We start from the raw sequence: 9,486 nt of genomic DNA, 5'->3' as shown, positions 1-9,486 counted from the left end.
TCAATACTGAGAGCAGAGGCAGAAAGCAGTGTGTAGCCCAGCTATTCTCTGAATACCTGACAGGGAAAAGGCACAATGGAAGAGGGACTGGAATGGGCATCTGCTTTCACATTCTATTCCGCCTTGGTCAGACCATACCTGGAATACTGTGCACAGTAATTGAAGGGAGATATTGATAAGCTGGAATGTGTCCAGAGGAGGGTGACTAAAACGATCAAGGGGCTGCAGAATAAGCCCTATGAGGAGCGGCTTAAAGAGCTGGGCATGTTTAGCCTGTAGAAGAGAAGGCTGAGATGAGACATGATAGCCATGTATAAATATGTGAGGGAAAGTCATAGGGAGGAGGGAGCAAGCTTGTTTTCTGCTGCTCTGGAGACTTGAACACTAAACAATGTCATCAAACTACAGGAAAGGAGATTCCACCTGAGTTGGGCACTCCTTCAGACTGAAGATGCAATGAAAGAAAAGACTGTCCACTATATAAGATAGGTTGTATGCCATTCTAGATACAAGTCTGGTCACAAGTATGTAGTCATTAATGTCTTATAGCTGATCTCATCCTTCTCAAAAAGGCATCCAGCATACCCATTAACACAAAGTATGGAAGACGAGTCCCATGTCTAATATCAATTTTACACAGAACATGGGAACAATATTTTGTACTACAACTCCAAGAATCCCACAGTGGTCATGTTAGCAGGGGAATTCTATGAGTTGCAGGCCACAAAAGCAACATCCCCCAGCTCTAATTTTTATCTTCTACTGTGAGAAGAAGTGAGAAGATTATTTCATTACTTTTTAGATGCTAGGTGCTATTTCATCCCATCTTGACGTTAAATATGTGGATTTTGGAAGCTAGTTAAGGAAATAATATCTAGAAGCAGTGCCAGACAGTGGGAATTCAAAGATAAAGAAATGTGTCTTCGATATAATCTCATTGGAAAAATCTTGCTCCATTCTTAATAGGATTATAATAAATCCTCACTGACTCAATTATCTGTTCTTCTTTGCAATTTTTAACTTGAGTTTTTGTTGCAATGAGAGAATAGTATTATGTTCTTGTGTCAAATGACAATAGAGTTTGTGGGAAAAAATTCTACTCCCTTCGGGCATGACCCTGTAGGATTTAGCCATAACATTTGGTTGAGTATTGGAATCTGTTTCTGTTACTGAGACTGTCATGTTGTAATGGGAGTTAATTGCAGTTTCTGAGCAACTCAGATTGGGTTCTGAGTAGAATTTCACTTCCAGGTCCGAGGTCGGCATGTCCCTTGAGGCAGAGTGTGGTTCACTCTCAGAGAGTGGGTTGTTGGAAGAAGGTGTTAGACCAGCAAAATGCTGGCTGCTGGTAGACAGCCCCGTTGTAGTTGGGTAGTACCACGAGCTCAGAGGTGTGGTTGAGAACTGGGTGGGAGGAGGGCTTTCTGACTCTGGGGGTACCGTTGACTTCTGGCTAGGTGAAATCACCACAGAGCTACGTGGTGTGGCCACTTCTACCACGCTCTTGAAGGTCTCTAGTACACGATCATTCTTGTGCTTCTCCTTCTTCTGTCGTGACTCCTCCAGCCTAAGCTGACGTCGCTGGTCACGAACCATCTGGTTCCTTGTGTCCACCAAACCTCTTTGAAACAACAGAAGGAATGAGGGGAGGAGAAAAATAAATAATGTTTTTATGGGCTAAAATAATTTACCTTTTTCTACAACAGCAATGACCTCCATGTGGGGATTTGCAAAAAGGCACCATGATGTAATGATGTAGTAATGGTTTGATTGGAAAGACATGTGTTGGCAGCTGATTGACTAAGCATGCCAGGATCATGCCAGAGTTCTGATTGGTTACTGTGTCTGGCTTGCTGCTGAGACAAATGGTTTTAACTGCCATTTTCACCTCGGAGAGTGAAGAGAGCGCTGACTGAAAACAGTCAAGAAGGAAATGGCTACCAACTCTATGAAGCCTGATCATTTCTAATGCATGAAGCATATTTTAAAGACTTTTTCAAAGGACTGTTTATTCCCTCTGATTGTTACCACCTATATAAATAAAAATGTAATGTTCATTTGTGGGATTAACATAACTCAAAAACCACTGGACAAATTAACACCAAATTTGGACACAATACACCTATCAGGCCAACAAGTGACCGTCACTCATAAAAACACTGAAAAACATAGTGGAAGGGACTTAAAAAGCCAAAAAAGCAAAAAGACACTATAGTGCGCAAAACAACTCCCTCGGCAAAAAACAAACAAACAAAAAAACCCAATAGCATATCCATGCTCTCTTCCAGACTACAGCTCCCAGCATCCCCTAGACCAGACCCTTTAGGAGAGTAGGATGATCCAAATGCAGTACTTTCAAGATGCAAGCTTTCTTCTCCTTGGATTTCTTTGAGAGCATCCCAATCCCTGCATATTTCCAATTTCCTATTCCTATTCCTGGACTGCAACTCCCAGCAATCCTCCAGATAGATAGATAGAGATAGGTATGTAGGTAGATAGGTAGGTAGGTAGGTTGATCAGGAGGACTGCTGTGAGTTGCAGTCCAAGAATAGGGAGAGAAGGGGGAAAGGGGAAGGGAAAGAAAAGCAGGGGGAGGGGGGAGAAAGAGAAGAGGAAGAGAAAGAAGGGAGAGTATGAAAAAAAGGGAAGGAAGGAAGGAGAGAAAGAAAGAAAGGAGGAGAGAAAGAGGAAAGTTGGGCACAGCAACACGTGGTGGGTACAGCTAGTCAGTCTCATATGACTTGAAAGCATTCAACAACAAATTAAGAATGAAGGTACCTACCTGCATTAGGGAAGAAATAACTGCTCAAATTTCATATCTATTCCAGGGTCTCCACCCCCTAGATTCACCAAGGCCATAAATGTCATAGCCTGAAACTCGGTTGTTCTCTGTCAAGTATTAACTATTGTTCCAAAGGCAAATCCATTACAAGAAATATATTAGACTCCACGATAACAACCTCAGATTTGTGGTTCTTCCTCTTTAAAGCTAATGACTGGTAAAATTCAAGCAAAAGGGGCCTTCTTGGGGAAGGAATGTATCTGAGTTGGCTTACAAATTAGCATTTTGCTCAGCTAACAATCTCTTTTTCACTCTAGTTAGCTCTTGTAACATGGTGAAGCAAAAGAAGAATGTGAGATCTCAGCTATCTGGAGATGTTTGGCATGACACTGTGGACATACCTTGCTGCAGAGACCACTTCAAAATGTGATGATTAGGAAATCCAGTGCAAAGAAAAACAGTTTTCTGATTTTCATAACTGTGCAGAAGAGGGAATGTAGGCAGGCCAGGTTTGTGACAATCCTGCTAAATTCCACTTTCCCACAGGTATGGCAACTCAGTGTATTCTACTCCCTGCAGTGACCTTAGCCCAGTAATTCTCAACCTGTGGGTCCCCAGGTGTTTTGGATTACAACTCCCTGAAATCCCAGCAAGTTTACCAGCTGTTAGGATTTCTGGGAGTTGAAGGCCAAAACATCTGGGGACCCACAGGTTGAGAACCACTGCCTTAGTCCATTACAAGAATGGCAGATTAATATAAACTTTTAAGCTTATTTTAAGCCATGAAACATGGGAACATGGAGCATCTTAATGCTGCATATATATTCACATGTGATCTTAATGAATGCATGTATTTATAAGAGCATTGGATGCAGCCTTATGATAGAGTCAAATGCTTTATTCCTATGCCTTGTATTCTGTAATCTGGCAGGTGGCAGTTTTCCTGAGTCTATGACATAGGGCTTTTCAGGCCTCATCTACACTTCCATTGAACTGCATTACATGAGTCTATACAGCCATATAATGCAGTTCAATGCAGTTAAACTGCATTATGAGGCTGCATTATATGGCAGTGTAGATGAGGCTTCAGACAACTGAACATGCCAATGACTGAACCTGGAGTGGAAACTATTTCTATGCATGTTTTGTGCCCTACCACTGAGTTATGGCCCCATGCAATGTAGGTCACATCGCTCTGGTTGTGTTGATTTATTATTGTCATAACTCTTAAGAGTGGTGCTTAGGAGAAAGTTTTTTTTTACCTCAATCAAAAAATGCCATGCCATAATATAATATGTGTGCTATATTAACCTGAGAACTTTTTAAAAGATGACAAAAGAACCACATCCTGTCTCTATAAGTAAAGATAAAGGCTTCCCCCTGACATTAAGTCTAGTCGTGTCCGACTCTGAGGGGTGGGGCTCATCTCCAAGCCAAAGAGCTGGAATTGTCACCTTGAGTCGCCGATTGGCTGAGAAAGGCGGTATACAAATACAGTAAATAAATACATAAATAAATTGTCCACAGACACGTCCAAGATCATGTGGCTGGCATGACTGCATGGAGCACCCTTACCTTCCCACCGAAGCAGTACCTATTGATCTTCACACATTTGCATGTTTTCGAACTGCTAGGTTGGCAGAAGCTGGAGCTAACAACAGTGGGAACTCATCCTGCTCCCCGGATTCAAACGGCCAACCTTTAGTCAGCAAATTCAGCAGCTCAGTGCTTTGACTTGTTGCACCACCGGGGTCTCTATCAACGCACTTTGCTGTGGTTTTTGTGTATGTGTGCATACTGAAATATTTATTATCTGGTCCATTCTCTTTAATACACTAAGTCCAGGAGTGGAAAGAAAATATTGTTCTCCTTCCTTCTCATGCTACAGAAGTAAAAACTGAAAAGGCATAAATGAGCAGGGCACTGGATAGAGGAAAAAATATGGCTGTTCCTTTCCCTTTTCAAAGCATCTTCCTACAAGTACTGGATCAAAGCTCCTGGAAAGCTCAGCAGATCTTACTTTTAAATCACTCTGCATAGGTTCATGCTTTAAATATGAATAAACGCTCCTATATTTGAGTTGTATAGCAGAAAAACACCCCATTGCTACTGAAGGGTTTAAAAATAAAGGAATTGCAAGATGTCCTTGGCATGAGAAGCTGCTCATGTGTCACTTGTCAGTTGATTTTAAATGAGCTTGCTTCAGAACCGCAAAATGTCTCTCTGTTCAAAGAGCACTGAAGCGGCTTTTGCCATTCTTACAGCAGCATGGCTGCCTTCACCCATAAATATTTGATGGTGACAAAAGAACTAAAGCCTCTCAAACAAAATCACAGAAGCAGAGGCAAGAAAGTCATGCTGTGTTTCACTAGTAACATCAAGGCAATCTCTAATAGATGCCTATGACGAGTGTCTTATTCCACATGGCAATGCTAAAATAATAAATTCCTTATTTTGGGGGAGGGGGGATATAGTGTTTTTTTCTGCTTAGCACAGGTTTTTGGGTACTATGATTCCCACTTTCAGGGGTTCCGAAATCAGCCAGTACTGTAGCATAGTTTATTTCCTAAAGTCAAAACCTCAACCATCCAAAAACTTCTCTGCAGGCAGGACTTTGTCCCAACCCAGAGTGTGTTGTCTTAGCTTCCTGCCAGGACTTATCCTTCAATCTTTCACCATCTGACCTGACTGCTGGACCTGATTACACTTCTTCTGCTTCCTCCTCCTCCTCCTTAGGCTTCGGCTCTGGCTCCTCAACTTTAAAATGACTAATTTGAAAAGTGAAGGAAAAAACAGTGAGGATTTATTTAACCCAGCTTCCCTCCCCCTTGCCCCATAATCTAACTTTACCAAAACTCAAGAGCATTCCATTCCAGAGCTGCCAGTCTGCTACCGAGCACTATTCAAAGTGCTGGCTTTAGCCTATAAAGCCCCAAATGGGCTTTATAGGCTAAAGTTAAGATCATCTGGGAAGGCCTTGCTCTTGGTCCCATCTTCTTCATAGGTGCCATTGGTGGGGACGAGAGACAGGGCCTCCTCAGTGGTGGCCCCTTGGCTATGGAACTCCCTCCCTCCCTAATGAAATCAGATCAGCCCCTTCCCTCCTGACCTCCAGGAAAAGGCTAAATACCTGGGTGTGGAATCAAGCATTCGGTCAGAAATCCACTAGAAAATATGGAATAGTGCAATAACAATTTGGAATAGCCATGGATTATGATTTTGGATAACGTGATTTTAATAAGTGTTTAAAGGTTTTATATGTTTTTAATGACTGTTTTAATGTATCTGCTTATTTTACTATGTATGTATGTCTACATGGCACCAAATCGATTCCTATACATGTAAGTCACCTTGAGTCCCCTATGGGGTTGAGAAAAGCAAGGCATAAATACGATAAATAAATAAATAAATAAATAAAATGTTTTGTTTACTCTGTATGTTTTTTGTGTTTTTGCGATTTGGAAACCACCCTGAGTCCCCTAGGGAGGATAGAGTGGTATATAAATAAAGTAGCAGCAGCAGCAGCAGTAGTAGTAGTAGTAGTAGATATTATTATTATTATTATTATTATTATTATTATTATTATTATGTCCAGGAATGATTTCTGGTTGAACCTGGGGCATAGGACCAATGGAAATAAGCCCTGCAAGAAAGTGGATGCTGGCCCTATGTGTACTGTAGGAAAGTGCTTGTATTCTTTGGAAGCATTTTGTTTCCTAATTCACAGTCATAGGCATCCCCCGCCCTGTGTAGGGTTGATCTTCTGTTATGACACGTTCACAAACGCTAACAAAAACATACTATAAATATGTGTCCAAAGAATGAAATTGATGTCTGCAGCCAAACCTTCCATAAACTGGATGCTTTTTTGAAAAGTTGCTTTAGTTCTTTTATTGCATGCTTTTAATTGACTTCTATTGCTTTAATATTTTGATCTAGGTAATACATATTTTTATGTCCATAAATATTATTCAGTGACTTAGCAACTAAGCAAAGACAGAAGAAGGTTAATATATTGCTCAATGTGAATGCTGATAATCCTCACCTGTAATCCACGTAGCCTGTCCTGCCACGGTCCAGTTTGCGTACTAGTTCTGTGACTTGTTCCCGGTTCAGGGGGATCTTTGATTGCTTGTGTCATAACAAAAATAAAATGACTAGAGTTAGGTATTGGTGACTAAATATTTCCTTTCTGCTGGCATACTGCAAAGTGAGACCACTCACCTCTCCTTGTTGTCTTATCTAGTATCTGAGAAAGTTATAAGGTAGTGATGACACCGTTTCCTGTCAGCAGGTCACTTGGGCAGATGTCCGGGATCTCACTCAGTAGACTAAGCAGGAGGGCTCCCTGACACAGCAGGGCTGGCTCATCAAAATTTGAAGTACCAGTATGTATAATAATATACAATAACATCTTCAAGGGCCCTCTTATAAGCAACATTTTGTAAAACAATGTACATGATAATCTAACAGTTGTATAAGCTTGACGAGCATACACATGAAAAGATCTAGGGAGCTTAGTAAATCACAAGCTAAATGTGAGTCGGTGGTGTGATGTGATGTCCAGAATGGCCAATTCTAGGCTGTATTGAAAGAAGCACAGTGTCAAGATAAGGGGAAGTAAAGGCCATTCTATTTTGCTTTGGCCAAACCTCATCTGAAGTACAGTGTCCAGTTATAGAGACCACATTTCAAGAAGGACACTAACATGCTAAAAGATTCTCCAGCAGAGGGTGACCAAGATCATAAAAAGATTTATTACACTAGGAATGTATTAGCGACTTGGGTATGTTTAGCTGGGAGAATACTGGGGCTGGATCTACATTGCCATATAATGCAGTTTCAGACTGCAGCTAAACTACATTGAGCTGGATTATATGGCAGTGTAGACTTATAGAATCCAGTTTCATGCAGTTAAACTGCATTCTGAAACTGTATTATTTGGCAGTAAAGAGCCAGCCAGATAGGTGACATGATAGCCAAATAAATTTGTGTGCATGGAGGCTGGGACAATGTATTGTCGAAGGCTTTCATGGCTGGAATCACTGGGTTGTTGTAGGTTTTTTGAGCTATATGGCCATGTTCTAGAAGCATTATCTCCTGATGTTTTGCCTGCATCTATGGCAAGCATCCTCAGAGGTTGTGAAGTCACCACAACCTCTGAGGCTGCTTGCCATAGATTCAGGCGAAACATCAGGAGGGAAAGCTTCTAGAACATGGCCATATAGCCCGAAAAACCTACAACAATGCTAGGACAATGGCTTCAAACTACAGGAAAGGAGATTCCACCTGAACATTAGGAAGAACTTCCTGACTGTGAGAGCTGTTCAGCAGTGGAACTCTCTGCCCCAGAGTGTGGTGGAGGCTCCTTCTTTGGAGGCTATTAAGCAGAAGCTGGATGGCCATCTGTTGGGGATTCTTTGAATGCGATTTTCCTGCTTCTTGGCAAGGGGTTGGACTGGATGGCCCACGAGGTCTCTTCTAACTCTATGATTCTATGATTCTCTCTGTGTGTGTGTGTGTATTTCATTTTACAGAACCACTCGTAAACACCTACAAATATATATCAGATAACTGCCTTTGAAAACATTAACGACATATCATATCATATATATCATATACAATGTATATTAACACCAACGCTAAACATATTAAACACTAACAACTAAAGTTCTATAAGCTCCCCTAGCTCCGTCTACATGGGTTTGAGAGCTCTGAAGGCTTTGTGTGGCCTGAAGATCATGTCTCCGCTTCATAATTTCAATTGTGCCCAAATGTTAAGGTTCCAGTCATGAAAACATGGAAAGGGTGTTTCTGGGAAAGGGCTAGAAACCTCCAAACTTACAACTCTCAGTTACTTTATGCATTTGCATTGCTAGGAATTCATATTGCTTTGTGTTTTGAATCCTACCCACAACATAGCTCTCCGAAACTCTGCCACAGGGATCTTCATGTTGCCATATTTGTCCATATTCTTAAAGAAATCCCAGAGTCTCAGCTTGTTTGAATCCAGGTAGTACTAGCAATTAAAAAGAAGAGAAACACATATGAGATCACAGATTTTAAACTCTGTATTACTTTCCTATGAATATTAAACTTGTATATCCCATTCTATCTTGCAGTTCTAACATGAAAGGTACAATTTCTTACCTGCTGAAACATGCCTTTCAGAGAAAACAATTATTATTCTCCCTCCTTTTTACATGCAAACATTTACAAAATATTTATTTATTTATTTATTTGTTTCCACCATTTCTACCCCGTCTTTCTCAACCCCCGAGGGAGGGACTCGGGGCGGCTTACAAACCGGCAGCAATTCAATACTGAAATGTACAAACAAATATAAACAACTATAACAACAATTTAAAACCATAAATAAAACACTGATTTAAAAACAAATTCAACATTATTATTGAACCATCTAGCCATTTCCAGTCCAATCCAACATCCAAAGTGCTGTCATGCCTGCTGTCCAAAAGCCTGGTCTCAGAATCATGACTTAAACTTCTTCTTAAAAGAAAGGAAGGATGAAGCCGACAGCATTGGGGCCACCACCGAGAAGGCCCTGTCCCTCGTCCCCAATAAATGCATTTGTGAAGCTGGCAGGACCGATAGCAGGGCCTCCCCAGACGATCTTAAACTACGAGGCGGGACGTAGAGGGCGATAGTTTCGGACAGGTAAGCTGAGCCGGAACTGTATAGGG

General features: G+C 41.2%; 1 protein-coding gene across 1 annotated transcript in view; it reads right to left on the bottom strand.

Annotated features, from left to right (window-relative positions):
• Positions 1 to 5,483: 5,483 nt before the first annotated feature.
• The window catches only part of LRRC74A (leucine rich repeat containing 74A), a 39,713-nt gene continuing 35,710 nt past the window's right edge, over positions 5,484 to 9,486 (bottom strand). Inside the window, exons 12-14 of the mRNA XM_060754890.2 lie at positions 8,694 to 8,801; positions 6,828 to 6,913; positions 5,484 to 5,550 (exon numbers count right to left, since the gene is read on the bottom strand). Coding sequence (XP_060610873.2) covers positions 5,484 to 5,550; positions 6,828 to 6,913; positions 8,694 to 8,801 — 261 coding nt within the window. The remainder of the gene's footprint in view (positions 5,551 to 6,827; positions 6,914 to 8,693; positions 8,802 to 9,486) is intronic.

Source organism: Anolis sagrei, chromosome 1, assembly GCF_037176765.1.
Source record: "Anolis sagrei isolate rAnoSag1 chromosome 1, rAnoSag1.mat, whole genome shotgun sequence".
Classification (NCBI taxonomy): Eukaryota; Metazoa; Chordata; class Lepidosauria; order Squamata; family Dactyloidae; genus Anolis; species Anolis sagrei.
The sequence above is the reverse complement of the archived record's forward strand: the minus strand, read 5'-3'. Positions and strand labels throughout refer to the sequence as shown.